Source organism: Macrobrachium rosenbergii, chromosome 4, assembly GCF_040412425.1.
Source record: "Macrobrachium rosenbergii isolate ZJJX-2024 chromosome 4, ASM4041242v1, whole genome shotgun sequence".
NCBI classification, from domain to species: Eukaryota; Metazoa; Arthropoda; class Malacostraca; order Decapoda; family Palaemonidae; genus Macrobrachium; species Macrobrachium rosenbergii.
Window position 1 is genome coordinate 51059405 of NC_089744.1, and position 22194 is coordinate 51081598.

At 38.5% G+C, this 22194-nt stretch overlaps 1 protein-coding gene across 2 annotated transcripts; it reads left to right on the forward strand.

The window, feature by feature from the left end:
• Positions 1–3989: 3989 nt before the first annotated feature.
• Positions 3990–12850, forward strand: LOC136834358 (uncharacterized). 2 transcript variants are annotated; one of them, XM_067096895.1, is made up of 3 exons: positions 3990–4417; positions 4811–4901; positions 10570–12850. In XM_067096895.1, the coding sequence occupies exons 2-3, from the start codon at positions 4891–4893 to the stop codon at positions 11840–11842; spliced, it is 1284 nt and encodes a 427-aa protein (XP_066952996.1). In that variant the 5' UTR covers positions 3990–4417; positions 4811–4890; the 3' UTR covers positions 11843–12850. The 2 variants fall into 2 exon arrangements, with proteins under 2 accessions (XP_066952996.1, XP_066953004.1); XM_067096903.1 differs by lacking the exons at positions 3990–4417; positions 4811–4901 and adding an exon at positions 9542–10175.
• The last annotated feature ends 9344 nt before the right edge of the window (positions 12851–22194 follow it).

The window sequence follows — 22194 nt, forward strand, 5'->3', positions numbered from 1 at the left end:
TCCCTGGTTACGCCTCCAAATAGCATTACTGAACACCCTAGAATAGACCCTCCGTCTATTACGGCAACGTCAAATGCTGCGCAATTACGCTACTCATTACGTTATTTATAGAGTGGTATTGACACGTTGTAAGTTCTTTAAAGCGCGAACTACTATTTACAGACTTTCCCAGTGCCTTCCTGAATTATCTTTCTGTTACCACCTTTAGCGGGGCCATGTTTAATGACGGACATGATTCTGATTGCCTAAAGTAATTTGGCTTTTTATTTCTTGCCGTTCTGGTGCATTCGCCATCATTACCTGTCCCAAATTTATCTAATCATGACTACTGCCACTGTTATTACTACAGATACTATCACTATCCCTTTTTTTATCTGAGGAGTTAAAAGACTGAAATGCAGTCTCGATGTAACCGAACACTTGCTGTACGCGCAAAAGACAAACATGCACCCATACACACACACATATATGTATATATATATATATATATATATATATATATATATATATATATATATATATATATATATATATATATATATATATATATATATATATGTTACAGTCAACATATGTAATCAGTCATTACGCATAATGACTGAAATTTCAGTCATCACACGTAATGCACTTGGGGACATTTGATCCCAGGAGCTAGTACTAAACACGGCGAAACAGTGAGTAACCTACACTGTTTCGCCGGGTTTAGTACTAGTCCCTGAAATAGTCAAATATAAAATGTTTAGTACTAGCTCCTGGGGATCAAATGTCCTAAGTGCATTACGCGTGATGACTGAAATTTCAGTCATTACGCGTAATGACTTATTACACGTGTTGACTGTAATTATTATATATATATATATATATATATATATATATATATATATATATATATATATATATATATATATATATATATATATTTATATAAATGGATGTAGGTATGTATACATGTAGGGGAGACCGGGGATAGTTGTTACCCGTGGCAAGATGTTATCTTTAGTTTTCTAGAGCAGCACCTGCTAGTCATTACACCAAGTGGCTGCCTCCTCCCACTTCAAATTCCTCCTGTGTAAGTACTAAAACGACTTCAGCACCTGGTGGGCTGTTTTGCTCATTCGTTTTTGAAAGTGAGAGGCCGAAGTAAATTTTTGGAAGCTTGAATTTTTCTTCCTTTTTACCGACAGTATCAAGGAACGTTTTCAAGTTTACACATATGCAATCTGTTTATAATTGGCTATGAAATGGAGCTGTAGTTGTATTAGTAAGTAAAGCCTTTAGGGACTGCTGGTTATAACTGAAAAATGGGAAAAAGTGAGAGAGAGAGAGAGAGAGAGAGAGAGAGAGAGAGAGAGAGAGAGAGAGAGAGAGAGAGAGAGAGAGAGAGAGAGAGTCTATCTGTTGTCATTCAGAGCTATGTATTAGTAGTAATAACAGTGGCAGTAGTCATGATTAGATAAATTTAGGACAGGAAATGATAGAATACACCAGAACAGCAAGAAATAGAGTCCGATTACTTGATGATAATCAGAATTATATATAATATATATATATATTATATATATATATATATATATATATATATATATATATATATATATATATATATATATATATATATATATATATATATAATTTGTGTGTGTTTATTACTGGTACTTAAGAATGTGTCCTACAGTGAATCAGAACCTAGAAAAGAGAACTGTAGTGAGTACAGACGTAAACTGAGAAAATAAAAGTACACCAATAAGTAAATGTAGTTACAAAAGGTAAAAACATAAAAAAATGAAAGCCTACACAGAAACCGCCAAGTGACTTTAAGAAAATAGTAAGGGAGCACTTCGTTTAAAGGTAGCATTACAGCTATTCTTAAAGTAATGACTTCTAGAGTGCTACGCAGGGTCAGTGAAACCAATAAAAGGCCTTGGGTTCTAAGATTCTATGGCACGAGCAGAAAATGGATGCCGGCGTTTTGTAAAGTAGCACGCAGTAACTAAGAGGCACGGCCCTCACTGCCATCATGTGAATTCCCTAATGAAATAGAGACTGTGGAAGGTAAGAATAATCTTGCAATGAGGGTTTCAGTTCTAATTAGAACTGTAAGGAAAGCCACTCATACGCAGACAAAGCAAGGCCTCTGAAGTTTGAGGAATTATCAACACCACTTCTGCAGACACTGAGAGCCTTACGAGCAGTACTTAGTGTTCTGGCGATGCGATTTCTAGTGAATATTATGATATTTCCTCAACCATTTTTCAAACATTTTCTTGAGAGTCATTGCTTATGAAAATTTCATCATCGTCATTTTATTGCCGAGATAAACTTTAAACAGGCATACATGCTTCGGCCTCCTCGGAAAAAAGTTCTTTAGCTGGTTCTTAAACTTTAGCCTCATTTGATACACTCACGTGACTCCGTCAACGGAACTTCGAATTCTGTACTATAAACTGCAACAATAATTTTATTTTTACTTACCTCAATTGTTCTTTTTGATGATGTCTTTTCTATCCGTTAAACTTTCTTTTCAAACATCTACACACATAAAAACTCATGAACTTTCTCATATAGGAGCCCTTCTGCCATTTTTTTCCAGTATCTCCTTTCTCAGAACTATTTATTACTTCTTACCTTTGTAATTATATCTTCTTTTATAAAATAAGAGCACAGCTACCTTGATCTGGCTTAACTTGATAAAAGGAACGTGCGCACGCATGTATGTTTGTGTGGATGAGACAGGAGATTCAATCGAAATGGCCACGCGCCCACTTCTGAGCTATGTCATCGGGTATTTAAAGTATAGCATACCTTATATTGGTTCTTTTGTACTTTTCATAAGAAATAATAATATAATGACATTATTACTTATCCCTTATGACAAAATACTTTTGCAAGTGTTATGCAGTGAATAAGTATGAGATTCACTGATCGGGATTATGAAAGAGAGAGAGAGAGAGACACGATGTTGATAGTTTAAAATGATGAGTCATGGGACCAAGTAAATTGAAGACTAACCATAACAAACCTCCAAGATGTGGGAAAGGAAGGAGGAGTTAGAGGATAGGTTATGAAGCGAAAAGGTCAGCAAAATTGACCTGATTTGTCCTTGCCAAAAGTGGGAGTTAAGATTGAACCATTAAGAGTAAAGTAGACGTCCTCAAGGAGGCGGAGTTTTATTCAACATAGGTCCAGAGTTCATTCTGATCAATTTTTAGCCAGAGTTACTTGAAAACCAAATTGGGTAGGATTGTGTCACTCGCTCCTCTCTTAACATCAAGAAATTTCTAAGTCCAGTGTGGCTGGCCGTGTGAAATAGTTTGTGTAATAAAACTTATGAAAAACCGTGCCGGTGAATACTTACCCCCTCCTGAAATTTAGAAAATATTAATAGACAATTTCAACCTAACTTACCGAGTCCCCTGCGTTACTATCAAGTGAAAGTCAACAGAAGAGAGTCATTCATATGTGGTGCAACGCAATACAAAGAAATACTGCATCGCATAACATAAAATTTGGTGGCAGTTTCGGAGGATTTCGCCCAGCGCACATTTGAAAAACATTAAAGTTCACGGCCCTAGAGAAATTTACAGAGACTGAGCAGTGACGGCGCTGAAACTAACTCTCAATTTAACATCGCAAATAATCTCAAGACGGTCTTCAGCACTAGAAACACCAATACAACATCAACACTGTAGCAGAAGGGAAACGAAGCAGAACGAAATATTCAAGAAGCAGTGAATCTTTTTTGCGTCGATCGGAATGAAAAATTGACAGCGGTAAAATCTGCCTAGTTTGAAACTTCCGAACATTCGCATAAGATCAACCAGAAATTCAGTTTAATAATTATATATGACCATAATAAGAACAATAGTAATAATCACGGCATAGATCAGCGGTGATTTTATAAGAAAACGAAATTTACGAAAGAAAGAATCAGCAACTCGCCCTATACTACGCCGATCGCAGAAGCGGAGAAGACCAAAACAAACAGTGTTGGCGGACGTATGAAAGTCGCTTATATCTACGTCAGTTCAGTGAACTTTTCTATCGTGTACGGACTTAAATACACGAAATTCCAAAATTTTTGGTCGCTAAAAGGAGACTTAGCGAAAAGTAGCGGTAGCAGAGCAGTGACGACGACGGCGACGAATGAGAGCGGAAGACGGCGACGAAAGAGAGTGAAGAATTCGGAACGGCGATAAAGTTTAGAAGTCAACGCGTTGATAACCGCCTCGGAGAAAGGAAGTAACGTCTTCAATCAACAGTTTGGAAGGATTCCAAATTTTTCTTCGCCAAATTCAGCAAGTACGGACTGGAAGTCGGCCGAGCTGTGCCGAATTATCGCTGGATGCTAACGACAAATTGCGCTCAAGTGCAATCAGCGCGATCTTCAAGTGCAAGGCGACACGAAGCTAATTGAATAGTAAACATTCATTCCTAGTATCGGGGAATTATCAAGAGAATTTTTTTCTCTGTGAATAATTAAATTTTTTTTTTTGTGTGAGTGAAATTTTATATAATTATTTTTCCCTGCAGTGCGCAAATAATTTTTTTTAACATAAATGATTTAAGTAAATTATTTTTCTTTTGAATAATATTCTGAACAATATTTCCTTATTGTTGTACGAAGGAAATAATTTTTTCTCATATTTAGTAATTTTTTTACGAAATAGAAATTTTCGTTCACTTGGTGATAGAGACAATTCTGTTTAAATTATTCTATCATGATAAATTTTTTTGTTAAACACTTGGCGCAGCATTTTGCAGTGGAACCCAAACAATTGTATACATAAATACTAATATCAGACTTTTTCAGATTGTGAGAGAGTCCTATGAAGGAATGAGTTAGGAAAAATTTGAATTTTTTGTATAGAGGATACAGTCAACTCAGCAAACATGCAATTGAAGTAAGTACCTGATTCTCAAATTTATTTTTTTTTCAATTTTTCATTCTTGGAATCATTGAATATTTTATGAATTAATATGAATAACACTTTGGACGAAGTTATCTCCCCGACTGCAACAGACAAGAAGCGAAGACCAGACTCCATATAACCTAAGACCTGTACCTGAACGACTTTCTAGACCAATTGATCCTAGTAATACTAGACCCAGACGTTCTCGTAGTCAAGGTCCCCATTTAGTTTACCGAGTGCGCCTAACCCTTCAGTTGTAACCACTAACCCAATAACTTCCATTGTACCTAGAAATCCTAACATGGCGCAAGCCACCGTAATAACCCAAGCCACTAGATTTTGTGGAACGGTAGACCCAAGTAATGTAGATAAAAGTAGATTAGAAGAATATGGTGTAAATCGATGGATAGCAGACACAGAAAGCAGAATTTCAGCTGCTGGTATCACAGATGAGAGAAAGAAAATAGATGAAGCACTCTTGTATGTTAGTATGGAACATGGTGATGCACATACAGTTCTTCATTCAGTACTTTTAGAATATTACTCTGTTTAACGAATTCAAGAAACAGTGCTTACAATTTTGGCAACCAGAAGCACAGAAAGATCCATGGTATAACATAGGAACTTTCCATCATCAGAAATATGAGGGTAATCACTTAGTTTTAGCCACTAGAGTAGAAGAAGCTATAGATAGAGTGACGACAGATATGAAAGCTTTAGGAATTGTTGTTGGAAGGAAGGATGAATTTGATGATGATGAAACAGATTTAGCTAGTATATCCAAGGTACTTAGATATATGTCATTAGGACCAATCTACGATGCTTTGGGTAAGGAAGAAAGAGTAGCCTTAAAGAAGTACTGTGATAGGAAGCCAAATGATGGAATGGTACAAACCTTGATGTACATAGAAAGGAAAGTAAAACAGAATTCATCAAGTAGTAGTGCAGATTTTACGGGGAACCGTAGCTAGTGGAAACCCAAGAAATAATAGCAATCAGTCCAATAGAAACCAATCAGGGCAAGCTAGGTCTAGGTATCAGGAAATAGAAATTCGTTTGATAGAAATGGTGGGAACAACAATAGGAGATTTAATCAATCAAATAGAAACAATCAAGGTAGGCCGCCAAATAGAGGTAACAATGGGAATACCACTGGAACTAATGGAAATAACAGTGGAAATAACAGGACTCCTGGACAGAGGGAGCTAGTCAAGGCCAAAATTCAGGGAATAATAGGCCACAGTTCAATAGGCAGAGACAAAGTTGTGGAAATTGTGGTTATAACAACCATACAACACAGAATTGTAGAAGAAACAAATGGTGTTCGAATTGCAATAAGACAGGACATTTAATCCAAAACTGTTGGTACAACAAACAGGGAAATTCTCAGGGGTCTCAAAATAACCAAAGTACTCAGCCTAATATCCAAAATACCTCCCCCAGTAACCCAAATCAAGGGGATTCTCAGTGACAATCACAGAGAGTGCAGCAGAAAGGTCCATCCTTACAGAAAGAAATAGTGACAGTGAATAAGGATGTGTCCCCAACAGACATTACTCGAAGTAATGAAATAGTGTTTTCTGTAAAGAATTTTTAATACGTGTCAGGAAGAGTTGCCTATCATACAAGTACACTTAGAAGGTGTACTGAGTTCCATATTGTTGGATACAGGCAGTACTGTAAGTATCATAGATAAAGGCACTTTAACAAAACATATAGGTTGTGAGCTTTCCCAAATGAGAGAATCCTATAGGACCATAAAGGGGATCGCTGGAAAGCAAATAAGGGCTATAGGCAATGTCAATTTAGAGATAGAAATTCTAAATAAGAAATACAGGGAAGAGTTTGTGGTGTTGAAGAGAAATATTTTCCAGCTCAAGCTCTATTTTCCTTCCAGGCTATGAAAAGATGTGGAATTACACTAGATTGTAGCAATGGAAGAGTAACTATCAAGGAAATTGATAGAGGAAATGTTTGCTCTCTTGAAGAAGAGGAACAGTTTCAGATAAACTTGATCACTTTACCTGAGACAGCCTCATCTGAAGAAGTAGACATCCAACAGATAGAAATAGAAGTTAATGCTAACCGGGTAGGACAGTGTGTAGAAATTCAATGATAGAAGAAATAGGAGAAGATAGACAAACTACTTTTTAAAAGCCTAGAAGCCACTCAGGAGGAATTCTCAGATAGCAGGTATGAACCTGATAACTCAAGTGCACGACAAGTAGATACCTCCGAAGAACTTAGTTCTTTTTCCCAACCTGACGATCCTGACACGCTAATAGATTGTAGTCACTTAATAATAAGAGAAGATACGGAAGAGAAGTATCTCAATGAGGTGTTGCTGTTAGGCAACCTAAAAATGACAGAGATAGGTTCTGTGATACTACAAGATGAAAATTCAGATGATACTGATGTCTGTTACACTGCCGATGCACAGAATGCAGAAGAGATCTGCTTAGTTAGTACTGCCGATGATAATCTTGTAAAACTCAAATTAAACAATAGCGTTATACTGCATCCACAAGGTCTGACAAAGGTTTGTCTTAGAATTGTAACAGATAAAAACCTAGGTGATACAGATGTGTTATTAGTTAATGAAGACTTACCAGACTTTGTGAAAATGGACAATTCCCTAGTAAGACTTAATGGTGGAAATTGTACGACTTATGTGTATAATTATTCTGACAAGAGACTAGAATTGCATGCCGGCATAGAATTCTGTAAGGGAATTGTGATTACTAACCCTTTACTAACCCTAAGTGAAAAGCATTTGTCTCTGTAGCTGACACAAGAGTTAAATTAGAAGGGGAAGTAAATAATACAGATTTTCCTCATTGTAGGGACAGGTTAATACAGATATTAGAGAAATATAGGAGTGTTGTAGCAGTAACAGGAGATAAGTTAGGAAGGACAGATGTCCTGCAGCACAAAATAGTCATAGAAGATGGTGCTAGACCTTTTTATATACCTAACTACAAACTTCCAATAAGTCAAAGACCCATTGTAGACGAGATGGTTGAAGAGATGAAGGAAGATGGAGTTGTAATACCTTCTCAGTCACCTTATAATTCACCTTTACTGCTAGTTCTAAAGAAAGACGGTACATGGAGGATGGTAATTGATTACCGTAAATTGAATTCCCACACCGTCCCTGATCGAATGCCAATGCCAGTCATTAATGACATGTTAGCTCAATTAGGAGGTGCCAAGGTTTTTCTAGCCTCGATTTACTGAGTGGATATTGGCAAGTTCCTCTCGATGAAGAATCCAAGCATCTCACGGCATTCAGTACTCACAAAGAACATTTGCAATTTGAGGTAATGCCATTTGGTCTTACTTCAGCTCCTTTAACGTTTGTACGTTTAATGCTGCAAATCTTGGGAGATGTTGAAGACGTATCGGTTTATCTTGATGATGTAATAATTGCTAGTAAGGATGTAGAGAGTCATTTCAAGACAATAGAATTAGTATTAGATAGGCTCAGAAAGGCCGGTTTAAAGGTAAAAATTAAGAAATGTCAGTTTCTGAAGAAATCTCTAGAATATCTAGGACATGTTATCAGTGAACATGGTTTGAAAATGCAAGAAGGAAAGATTAAGGCTATTGTAGACTATCCAGCCCCAAGAAATTTGAAGGAACTAAGAAGATTCCTAGGTATGGTAGGATATTATCGACCTTTCATAAAGGGATTTGCTACCATAGCAAAACCATTAACTGAGTTAACTAGGAAAGATGCTAGCTATGAGTGGAAAGATGAACAGGAAGCAGCGTTCAAAACACTAAAGGATATGTTGATAACAGATCCTATCCTAGTTTATCCAGACTTCGAGAAGGAATTCTACTTAGCCTGTGATGCTTCAAGTACAGGACTAGGTGCCGTCTTGATGCAAAAGGATAAAACAAGGATGAGGACTGTATACTATGCCAGTAGAGTTTTGAATGCAGCTGAAAGAAATTACAGTACAACAGAAAGGGAATGTTTGGCATTAGTCTGGGGATTACAGAAATTTAGACACATTTTGCTAGGACATAAAATTAATGTTCTTACAGATCATAAACCCATTTGTGATCTTTTCAAGAAAAGGTCTTTTACCAATAATATGAAGTTCAATAGATGGTTCGTTAGCGTATTAGAATTTGCCCCAGAATTTAGATACATACCTGGTAGATATAACACATTAGCTGACGCCTTATCTAGATCACAAGAAGAGAACGAGAAACAAATTACCACTCATAATTTCGCCTTCAGTTGTCAAATCACAGACTTAGATTTAGACAAAGTTCGTCAGGAACAACAAAAGGATTCTAGAATAAAGGAAGTAATAGGTAACCTCTTGCAAGGTGAGAAAAATTCAGAGTTTCAATTGATAGATGGGTTATTGTACAAGACTTCAGACGAACCAAATGCTTGTTCACGTTTGTACATTCCTAATACACTAATACAAGACGTTTTAGAACTAACCCATTCATACAAGTTATCAGGACATCCTGGAATTAAGAAAACATGTAGAACAATCACTAGAAACTATTTTTGGCCTCGATGTAGTGAAGATGCTACTCGATTTGTTCAGAATTGTACCTATGTAATATACATAAGGGAATGTCAACGTTAAGGCTCCTCTGAAATGTATCCTTCAGAATTAAATCCTTTTCAAGTAGTCACAATGGATTTCTTAGGTCCATTCCCGAACACCATCAGAGGAAATAAACAGATTTTAGTTTTCATTGACTATTTGACCAGATACGTAGAAATTGTTCCAACTAGAAACAGAGAAGCATCAACGGTGGCAGAAGCCTTTAAGTCTAGAATTATAACCAGACATTCATGTCCTCAAGTTTTGCTCTCAGACAATGCTGCTGAATTTACTAGTGACATTCTAACGAATTTGTGTGACTTTTATGAAATACAGAAATGTCAAATAACAGCATATAAGCCAAGCTCAAATGGAGCAGTAGAAAGAACAAATCGCAAGATAAAGGATGTTCTGAAAACATTGGTAACCCCTAGCACTGAAGACTGGGACTTGACTCTCGAAGACATACAATTTACTCTAAACAACACAGTAAATGAATCAATAGGAGAAACTCCTCATTTCCTATTGTATGGCTACCAAAAGAGAATGCCAAATTCACTTTTGGATGATGCCGCACCACCCAGACGTACGTACAACTACGAGGACTATATTGCTTGGAAGACAAGACGTACGTACGAGACCGTTAAAGTCACCAGGGCTAGATTAAAGGAGTTACATAAAAAATCTAGTAAGTATTACAATAACAAATCCACCATACCCTCGTTAAAGGTAGGACAACAAGTTTATGTACTCAATCATGTTCTTGAAGGACCTAATATTAAAGTATCACCAAAATTTCGAGGTCCATATAGAGTTTTAGAAGTTTTGAAGTTGAATAAATTCAAGTTAATGCATGAAATTACCTTGAAAGAATCCATTGTACATTGGAACCACATTAAAGTAGTTCATTCAGAACCTTGGTCGTCTACCCAGTTAAAAGATTTGTCCAATAAAGATAAGATAGATAATAAAATAGAATCTTCAATGACCCCAAGGTATAATTTGAGAAGAAGGTAATGGCAAGTGCAATGGTAAACAAATGTAGTTGATAAGATTTTTACTGCTTGATAACATTATTTCAGCAAATGGATTGTATGGTGGTTGGCAGTGAGTCAAATTGTGAACTCACTCGTACAACTAAGGAAGGGAGCCATCATCAAGGAGCATGGCAAGGTTAAGATGATACAGGACCTAGCCATTGTTAAGATCCAGACGGACTCCATTATCGATCAGAGAGAGCAGTTAGTCCAGCTGAGCAATCAGATACAGGCAGGATTACAAAGTGTCCAAGATAGAAATTTGTACGACATGCTCTCCAAGTTGCAGAGGGACATCGATAGTGTTATGCCAAGGAAAGTAGTAAAGCGATCACTCATACCCTTTATAGGTGTCGCTTTACACAATCTCTTTGGAGTGGCGACCGATGGTAATGTTGAAAGGCTAAAGGAAAGAGTGGCACAACTTGAAAATTGGGCTTCTGAGCAGGGCACTGTCTATAATAAAGTAATAGGAAATGTCAATCAAAATCAGAAAATGATCACAGTGCTGAAAGAATTTGTGAACAGTGCACTCCATAATGTTTCATCAGAAATTGCTAGAATCCATCAAACAGAAATGATGGAGCAACTGCTCATAGAAACAAGTAATTTCCTTCTGGAATACAAGGAATTACTCAATGCAATCATGATGGCAGGTAAAAACCTGCTGTCGCCTTTTCTGATAACCCCTAGTGAAATTGAAGCCATTATTCAGAAATGTGTTGTGAACAATCACTTGAAGCCACTAGTAGAAAATATAGTGGACTATTATGGCCTGATCACAGTGAAAGTGATAGCCAATCAAATTATACTAGTGATCCCTTTCAACAATCCAGACGTCAACTCATTGATGTCAGTCTATCCATTCCCAATGGTAGTAGATAATAAGTCCATTGTACTAGAAGGAACAGTTCGACACTTTGCCTTGCAGCATGATTCTTTCCTAGTGACTGAAATTCCTGAACATAAATTCAGGGAATGTGTCATGCTTAATGATGGTGTATATGTTTGTAACATTGTGAATTTCTATGAACCATTGAGTGCTCTTCATTGCCTAGATGATCTTGTAAACAACAAGAATGGTAAGAACCATTGTAAATATATACCGTTTACAGAAACTTTCAAGGCTCAAATCATTGATGATGAAATTTTTGTGTTCTCAGCAAACAGATTGAATGCTAAGATTGACTGTAAGTCAAACAAAACAGAAGTAGTTTTCATTAACGTACACTCATTTTCATCTGCTTGTGAATTGGTTATTTTACATAATTTGTATTACAAACCTACAGTCTTCGACATACAGTTTGAATTTCAGTAAAAGTGTACATCAGTTTGCAGTTATTAACGAATTTCAACTTTCAGAACTGGAATTAGAGATATTCACAAAGCTAGAAGAGGTTCATACTTTCTTTCATACATATAAGACCGAGATTTCTCCTATCATGTCATTCATAAATGTCATTCTTTTTTTACTGTTTGCTTTCATTTCTTTTATAATTGTCAGGAAATTAATATTGAATAAGCTTACCTTAATCAAAGACATGATGGACAGAATCCTTCCTAGAGAGTGATAGCGTTTACCATTGACTTGCACTTGAACATTTGATGATTGATTTTTTTACAATTTATGATTGATAACCAGAGAGTAATAGGCATTTGATATATTTACTTTGCCATAATTTTTCTGCATTTAGTTTGAGTATTTGATATATAATTCATGTTTGTATTGTTTGTGTTAGCACTATGATGCATTATAATATTTCTTGCAGTTATTGCTTGTTAATAGAAATTATTGAAATTGACGTAATTGACTATAGTCAAGTTGAGTTGGTTATCTACTTGCATTGTAGTCAATGCAGGTAGGTGACCGAGTGATGTTATGCAGTGAATAAGTATGAGATTCACTGATCGGGATTATGAAAGAGAGAGAGAGAGAGACACGATGTTGATAGTTTAAAATGATGAGTCATGGGACCAAGTAAATTGAAGACTAACCATAACAAACCTCCAAGATGTGGGAAAGGAAGGAGGAGTTAGAGGATAGGTTATGAAGCGAAAAGGTCAGCAAAATTGACCTGATTTGTCCTTGCCAAAAGTGGGAGTTAAGATTGAACCATTAAGAGTAAAGTAGACGTCCTCAAGGAGGCGGAGTTTTATTCAACATAGGTCCAGAGTTCATTCTGATCAATTTTTAGCCAGAGTTACTTGAAAACCAAATTGGGTAGGATTGTGTCACTCGCTCCTCTCTTAACATCAAGAAATTTCTAAGTCCAGTGTGGCTGGCCGTGTGAAATAGTTTTGTGTAATAAAACTTATGAAAAACCGTGCCCGGTGAATACTTACCCCCTCCTGAAATTTAGAAAATATTAATAGACAATTTCAACCTAACTTACCGAGTCCCCTGCGTTACTATCAAATGAAAGTCAACAGAAAGAGAGTCATTCATATGTGGTGCAACGCAATACAAAGAAATACTGCATCGCATAACACAAGTATTTTATACAATGTGACAAAGAAAATGCGTCAGTTCTCAGAATATCAACCTTCAGCTTCTTTTGATATGAAGATTTTTCTTTTTCTTGTTCTAACCATAAATGAAACCATAAATGACAAGAATACGAGATCAAAATGAAGTTGTGCAAGAAAAAAAAGACAAGAATTTTTATCCTTAGAGAAAAATACAACGCTGGAACAAGAGTGAATGCAATGAAGGAATAACATATATATAAAGGGGCAATAACAGTAAGGAAAATAACAATGGCAGCATTCACAGAAAACAAACAGGGGCCAAAATGTTTATTGTAAATAACTGAAGATTCAAGAACTGAGTTTTCTTTGAGTTCACATTTTGAGGAACTCTACATATCAATCTTTTGGACCCAAGGTCCTATGAAATACGAAATTCCTTTATTACCCCATCATGACAATCGGATCTTTGCCCATGCTGTAGCTGATAACAGTATGTCTGCTTCTTTTTCTTGCCGTGGTGGCCATTACGATTCGGTTGTCTCATTTCCAGCCTGAGGTTCATGACAGCCTAACTCTGCTTCGTTTTCCATGGTAATTTTCTTTAAGCTTCTGCTGTCTCCAATGAGTCCTTCAGCTTTCATGACTTTCTGGATAGGACCCACCCTCTGTCCCTCCTATTTCTTGTCTTTTTTTGGCCCTTCAGATGGCTTACCCCTATAAAAATTCAAGACTCTTTCTGGTCTTCCTTGCGCAATAAGAATTTTCTCCTTAGCTTTGGGTTCGGTGCTTCAGGATTCCTCCGATCTTTCAAAATCGAAATAGAAAAATATCTTCCGAATCAAAATAGAAAAATATCTTATTATATTTCGGACTTTCATTTCTAACAAGGAAGTATCTTCAATATAAACCCATGATGGGGATCCGTTTCACTAAAGGGAAATACTTCACCGCACAAACTCTGTTAGTTCAGGTGAAGTCAATTCATCCTTTCAACTCTCGAATATTAGGCGATGTCATACCACTTAATCTCAGCTCAAGGTATATAGCCAAACGATGGTTTTATTAAGGACAAGCAATCACTAGCCACACGACAGTCCTCGCTCAAGACAAGTTCTTTTCAGGTTTCAACACACTGAGAACTATAGCCGTCCACAGAAATGCAAGCTTAAAGGTCTGAATTCGTCTTATATCATTAAGTACAAGATTAGTTGCACTGATAGTTAAATTTTTCTCTGCACAAATCTTTGGTATGTATTTTTTTGCCACCGGTATGGGTTGAGAACCTTTAATAATACTCATAAAGTAGAGCTCACGACCACTACCATGGCAGCGAAAAAGCTAATGGAGTGAGCATCAGTTTCATTGGCTTATTTTCTGCAGGTGCTTTCACATCTGTGGATTACACGTGTCTATGGAAGTTAAGTTTTCCAATTAATATTACTGAAAGTCAAGATCAGTGTATTTTGGCAATTTCGTTTTAAAGCAATGAAACTCATGCGGGTCACCTTTCAAACGCATTTATACATGTGTACAATTAACAGTACATACGTACACATAAATACTTTTAAAATGTCGTTAAACTACAACACGTTTATTTAAAAACGTGTGCGCTTTTGTGAGTATGCACATTAAACTCCATTGCGTGGACCACGGCTTATGATGTAATCAGTCGAAATTATCCTGCCTATTAACTACGATGATTCAGCTCACTGGAATACTGTGCTAACTGACTAGCACACAGAAGACAGATATACACAGCTGCATTCTCGACGCGTATACTCTACTCAAGATATTTTTAACTAATGCACATCTGTTACGTCGACTTAACTCTACCTTAAGAATGGCGACTAACCGATCACGTAGGAGTCGTTTACTTACTCCTGCTTCAGACAAAGGGAGAACCTTCATGAAATGACTTGAAGATAAATTGTAAACTGCGAGGAATCTTACTGCCCTTTACCCACATATTATCGCAGATAGCACAAAGGCAAACCTGGTAACGATCTTTATCCTGAACCAGCTGACTAATCCGGCGATGCCCGGGAAAACTGAATGACCATCGATGAACTATCTCTCTCTCTCTTTCCCTCTTTCTCCTCCCTAACACCCTCTCTACTCTCTCTCTCTCTTCCTCTTCCTCTCACTCTCTTTCTCTCTCTCCCCCCTACCACCCCCTCTCTCTCTCTCTCTCTCTCTCTCTCTTTCCTGCTAAGATAGTTGCTTCAATTAGCTTACATTGCCCAGCATTTTTGACATTTTATATTTCACCCCTTCTCACCCCCAATTCCTATCAGGACTGAACTTGGACTTGAAAGGCCTCAGGAGTGTCACTATTCATCTCAGCGACCTCGAAAACTAGGGAATAGACACTAATATCTGTCGTTTTCGGTTATTTTTACATGTTGCCTTCCTACACCCCACCCCCTATGGTTGCCAGTGCTGTCTTACCCCCACAGTATTCTTTTCCAGATGGTTAATCATATGTATACCGAAATGAGGTATGGTAAACCCGCAGAGTTTATGTAGTTACTGAGTCTACAGGCAGAACCAGCCCGGTTTCATGGAAGCCCTTCCCACCCCCACCTGCTTTGGTGCTAGTGATGTCTTACCACCACAGTATTCTTTTCTAGATAGTAAGTCATATTTATTCCAAGTTTGGTTGAAACTGCTCAATGTGTTTCAGAGTTATGCTGGAACATAAACATACACACATACATCCCTTTCAGTTTTCTGTTAAAGACAACTATTGTACCGGCTTTGTCTGTCCATACCCACTTTATTCTGTCCACACTTTTTCTGTCTCCCCTCAGATCTTAAAAACTACTGAGGCTAGAGGGCTGCAAATTGGTATGTTGATCATCCACCCTCCAATCATCACACATACCAAATTGCAGCCCTCTAGCCTCAGTAGTTTTACTTTATTTAAGGTTAAAGTTAGCCATAATCATGCTTCTGGCAATGATATAGGATAGGCCACCACTGAGCCGTGGTTAAAGTTTCATGGGCCGCGGTTCATACAGCATTGTACCGAGACCACCGAAAGATAGCTCTATTTTTGGTGGCCTTGATTATACGCTTCAGCGGCTGTACAGAAAACTTGATTGTGCTAAAGAGACTTTGGCGTATTTTTTACTTGTTTATATATATAGATTATTCGTATCTAGTCATCCTCTGCCAAGAATTTTCGGACACCAGCAGATTGTTGCAATGAAGTTAAGTGACACTATTTACTTTATAGTGTTAATCTTTTTCATTGAATGCTTGTTTCCGGTGTCCTACCAGGGCTTATACCTATGTTGCAGATGAGGCTACTGTACCTGCCAATTTTCTTATTTTCAGTAGAATTCCCTAATGCTCTGCACTTGCATACCCATTACCTTCTTCAGACCCCCTCTCATCAAACCCTCTTTTATGAAGGTGATTCTGTAACTGACAGCCTTTTTCCTTTGTTGCTTTTAATCTCTTTCTGTCTTGCTTCAGTTTTTCTAGAACTATCAACTGTAGACAATTTTTCATCACAACTGCGAAAACTGGTGTTCGACCCAATTGTGGAAAATTCTCTTCCATTTCGCTGCTTAAGAACCATTAAAACTACCTTAAAGCAAGCCATTATATTATCATTGTTCTCATGGCTGGGGGATTTTGTGGATTAAATCAGAAGCTTTCCATTTGGTAAATGATGTACCTGTTACTCCCAATTTGAATTCACTTCAAAGGTACTGTAATGTCGCCATCCATTGTTTGTGTTACTGATATAATTTTGATTATAAATTACGAACAAGAGGGTCAGCCAATCTGACAAGTCCCTCATGACACCCATTCCAGAACTAATAGTCTGGTCCTCCTGTCACAGTGATGCTCCTGGTATCCCTGTGCTGTGCATAGACTCCTGGGCTAGTCAACTTGTATTGGTTCATTTCATCCTCTCAGTCTTTGGCCCATAATTCCTAGAGAAACTGCACCAGTCCTCTCACTGACCTTCCATAAGGTAACTTGAATTATGAAAAGCTAGTGTTAGACTGGTACTTCTCGATATGCAAAGATTACTGGTAGGCACCAATCCCGATCATTTGGTCTTTCTTGGCAAATCTCCTTCAAGACTGCCAATCCCACCACACAATCTGTTGCATCTTAGGTTAATATGAACAGCTCTTTGGTCTTACACCTCACCTCCTTCATCATTTCAGAAGTAAACTGGGTACCTCGGTTGCTAAGCATTTCCTTAGGGATTTCTACCCTGCTGAAAACTTCAAGTGACACCTCTGCAGCAAACTGTGTTTCTATTCCAGTGAGTGCCACTGCCTCTGGGTACCTTGTAGCGAAGTCCACTACTGTTAGGATATACCTGTTGCCTCTCCCCAACACTGATGCTAGTGCTGCTTGCCTGTCTCGCTAAAGTTCCACTACCAATTTCCCCCTTGAGTCTCAACACTTGATGTTCATTCTGCCTTCCGGCTTGTGCTCTCTCTCTTTCAACCTCTCCTCTTGCCTTCTGTCGTTCGGCATAGGCTAGATCTTACTGCTTATTAATAAAAACCTTCGACTCCTGAACTTCTAAACACATCTTCTTGGCCAGCTCCACAAGCTTTGCTACATCTGTTGCTGCCATGCTGAAATATACTTTAAATTTCGACAAACAAAGTCAAATCACACTCAGGCACTGCTACTGAAAATAACCCAGGAAGGTCGCCAATTTTTTTCTCATTATGTCTCTTGGCTTTATACCAGGTCTGATTAAAGCACGAAGTATATATAAATATGTAAAATGTATTTACAATACCTGAGCAACGACGTATCCAAGGAGGTAACATCATCTTCTGGCTGATGGTACTTTTAGTAGTGGTAGTCAGGGACTGTCCTACGAACAGCTCTTCTCTTGAAGCAAACACTAAAACGAAATGAAAGCCTTGTGTTCCCCATTTTATCTGAGCAAGATGTCTGGAGACTTGAGACTTGCCAAGCCTTGCTCTCGTCTTGTCTAGCCTTGCCGGTCTTTGCCTAGCTACACCAACAATGGGCTGCTGCTTATATGATCGCCTCCAGCTCTCAAAAATTCTGGCACACACACACAAATGCTTCAACATAGGGTAGATAAGCAATCTTGGTCAACTTGGCCAGCCTGGGGATATCTTGAACGAACAGGTGATGTTAAACCTCTCAGAAAATCATTACTGACAAGCTTTTAAATAAATTAAGTCTAATACCTTTAAATAAATTAATTCTACGAGAATATCCTCTAATATCTTACTGAACAACTTCACTCTCAAAAGTAAGCCTCTATACAAAATTAACATATTTAACAAAAGTTCCAGTACTTTACAGGAAATGAGAGCTTTCATCTACTCTCGAAAATGCAGTTTAGCAATGGTACTTTAAGAGGTGCGAAAGAAACAAGCAGGATAAGGTTACTACTACTTTATTCATGATCCAGACTGGCGTCACGCCGCGGAATACAATGGAAACCTCAGTGACCTGAGGTCGATAATAAATAACAATAAATACAGCAAACCCGTGCACTTTACAATGTAAGAACAGGTAGAAATGGAATTGGATACAATCTTGATGCCTGTGAAAGAAGAAACATGTGATACATTTTTGACAGCAGGTAAACAAAATATATGCATAGTTTAAATGATTGAACTTTGCGTGACCTAATGGCGTAGGGCTCAGGGATTTGTGTCCGGACCTCCGGGAGGAGCTGACAAAGGAGGAGCTCCCGCGACAGGCTTATTTCGTTTTGTTTTCTGGTGCCGTCGGTGTCTGGGAGGGTGAGGAGGTCCTTTATCATGCCCCATGACTCCATGACGCTCTGCTCCTGCCGCGGGCGGCCCGCTCGGCGACCGGCAAAGAGCATGCCTCGAGGAGGGACTTCTTCAGGAGGTGGTAGGTGAGGGGGCATGCGTTGGACACCCACGGGACAAGCTTCTTGTAGATTTCCTCCAGCAGGGCGTTAAGTACAGTATCCGCCTGCAGCACCCTGTCGGTGAGTTCTGCCATCCGGAACTGGCTCTTGACCCTGTACAGCCATGACGATGGGTTCCCCTGCATGAACGGCGGCAGTTTTAAGGTCAGGACGACCCGTGATTGTCCTGCCAGGCAGGGCCCCATGCAGGGGAGAGTGCAGGGCGCGGGCGGGGGTGTGGAGGAGCGTGAGAGCCTCGGCGCGGGGACAGGCCCGGGTGATATGGGGGCGAGGTAGACATCCGAATCCGCAAGGTTAGCAGTTAACTGAACGAGGGAAGGGATGTCCGCGTCCATACTCGCTCTTTGCCCTCTTAACTGGAGTGGGGTGCTTGCATCAAAACGCACTTGGGAGCGTGCTGTGTGAGTCCGCTAATGACGCTGGTGATTTTGCCGACGAGAGTCAGCACGCCCAAACGCTGGTTCAGCGCCGCAATTAGTCCACTAAGGGCGCGAGTAAGTTCCTGAAGCCAAGACTGAGTCGCCATATGGGTCCGCTAATGGCTTCAGGAACCACTCTGGGGTCACCACTTTAAGAGGTGCGAAAGAAAAGAGCAGGATAAGGTTACTGCTACTTTATTCATGATCCAGGCAGTTTATGTAGCAGCAGACGGGCGTCGCGCCGCGGAATACAATGGAAACCTCAGTGACCTAAGGTCGATAATAAATAACAATAAATACAGTGAACCCATGCACTTTACAATGTAAGAACAGGTAGAAATGGAATTGGATACAATCTTGATGCCTGTGAAAGAAGAAACATGTGATACATTTTTGACAGCAGGTAAACAAAATATATACATACTTTAAATGATTGAACTTTGCGTGACCTGATGCGTTAGGCGTGACTAATTGTAGGCAAAGAAAATGGGACGTCACCACAGAAAACTTGCCCAGCAGAGACTTTACAATTAACACTTTTAGCAGAGACTTCACAAATGACTTTACAGTACTAGGGAGCCCTACACAAAAGAAGTCCCTACCACATAATTTATATTTTGACAGACTCAGGCTCCATCCTTAAATAATTTATACCCCTCGTAAACTATTAACATCAGCTAATTTTTCATCCTTCTAACATGCTATTCCCACTTCCTTGTTATCTCGTTCACTTTTGTTGATCACTTTATATGCCTATTTCCAACCCTTCTGCTGCAACCAAAAGTTGTGCTGTTCTGGCCTTTGCTTCAACTGAATAATGGTCAGATAAACCTCATGCCTTTCCTCTTCTTACCATTACCTCTAGTACTTTTTTTTTTATTTCATGTACCCTGTATTAACACAATAAATCTTTTCTACGCCACTGCATCTTTTCCAGGTATAATTATGAATATTCTCCTTTGGAAGCTCCATTTTGAAAACATTTCGAGAAAACACTCTCCAATCCCATTCACCCATAAATTCTATACCCACCAACCAGACAATTTCTTTCTTATTCATTTTTCAAATAGCTAAGCTCAGATTCAGACTCATCCAGAAACTCCTACTTTCCTTCTGATACCTTCCTATTTCTGGACTTATTCGTTGGCCATACTCTAATTCTTTTCCTACAAGCTTCCTGACTCTACTTGTGCTATCCTTTCCATTACAGTACTTTATATTTCTCAGGCATTCTTTATCATTCATAGTTCTGAGCGACCTGTATTTTCATTACATCTTACTGAGTTACACATCCTCAGCTTTCTCACTGGAATTTTAAAGTGGTGAAACTAGCTCACACACACTGAGTCCCCAAGGGTACCTACCAGATGTAGGATACTTGCGCTTGATAACCAGCCATCAGTTACCTAGTATAACATAAAAATTACAATATTACTTTCTAGCTAAGAATGTAAAGAAGGCAAAAGTACAAAAACAGGCATCGATAATTTTTAGGAAAAACAATAATACAGGCTTTTCAAGGGCAATTTCATAAAAACAAAAGGTATTATTATTCTTATTTTTTCATCTAAATAATCAAAAGAAGACAACACGACAAACATAAGCGTGGATAATTTTTCAATGAAAATCTTCACTCTTATATATAACTACTCTAAACAAGAACAGAGTTTACGAATGAGTCGTCTGATCTGACCACAGGCGATAGGCATCAAGTACACAGGTACGTTGAGTTCCAAAGAGGGCTGGGGGCCACGGCTGGGGTCTGTGACCGGGAGGACTCCAGCCAAAGAATTTTCAAGGAGCTTCTTAATATGACCATATTCAATTATGTCTGTGGGACTGTTGCTTTTATTGCTTGTCTGCTGCCTCCTCAAAGTAATGTTATCTTTGACAAGATGAAAAATGGAAGGGATTAGCTTGGTGAGAACTATAGGGCATTCAAAGGAAAGCCAAAGCTAAGGAGGAGGTACCCGGGTTACTCTAGTCTGACTTTTGCATTTAATATTTGTATAATTACCTCCATTGAAAATTTATTAATACTGGAAAGGTGTAAACATTTTTTGCAGAAGGGAGTGTGCAACGGAAAGTAGGAAGCTGTCAAGGAAGAGACAATCACTCAGAGAAATTGAGTTTCATTTTTGCCTAACTTATAAAGTTAGTAATACTGGGTTATCTAGAAGGCCGAATAAAAGGGGGTTAAAAAGTAGGATGTGAGAAACTGTCACATCTAATGCACTGCCTCAAGTCAGAGGAGTTGCTAGTTGGGGTTGTGGGACATGGAGTTTGCAGCCCCATACCCTGTCTTCATTTGCAACGGATAAAAGCAGAGTTCTAAAATATTAAGCCTTAAGGTTTAGAATTAATGTACGATAACAGTTTGTTTCAGGAGAGGAAGCTGACATTTTGCCATTTAGTGGGATAGTGATGAACGGTCGATTTCACCAGGAATATGAAAGACAAAAAGATGTGGTTGTCCTTGGGGTAACTAAAAGGTAAGGATTTAGCTTTTAGTGTTAAGCAGCATCTTTGGGACAGGCGAAGGAGTAAAAATTTTTTATCCCACGTACTGTAGGGCTAAGATTGAACGAGGCCATAGAAAAAAATTGTAACAGTCAGTATTTGTGACTCCTGAGTGGAAGAGAATAAATGACGGGGAATATCGGGAAAATCTGAAGCATTACCAGGCCGAGCTCACTGATTGTGGAGACTAGTTGTGTTTGGTGATTCTGGGGCAAAGGTAGGTGAAGAGAGAGATGGAGCTGCTGGTATGTATGCATTTCAAGAATATAGGATGGTGGGGACAGTCTTGTGGAAGTGAGTTTAGGAAAGGGGCTTGATCACTGGAAATACATGGCTCCA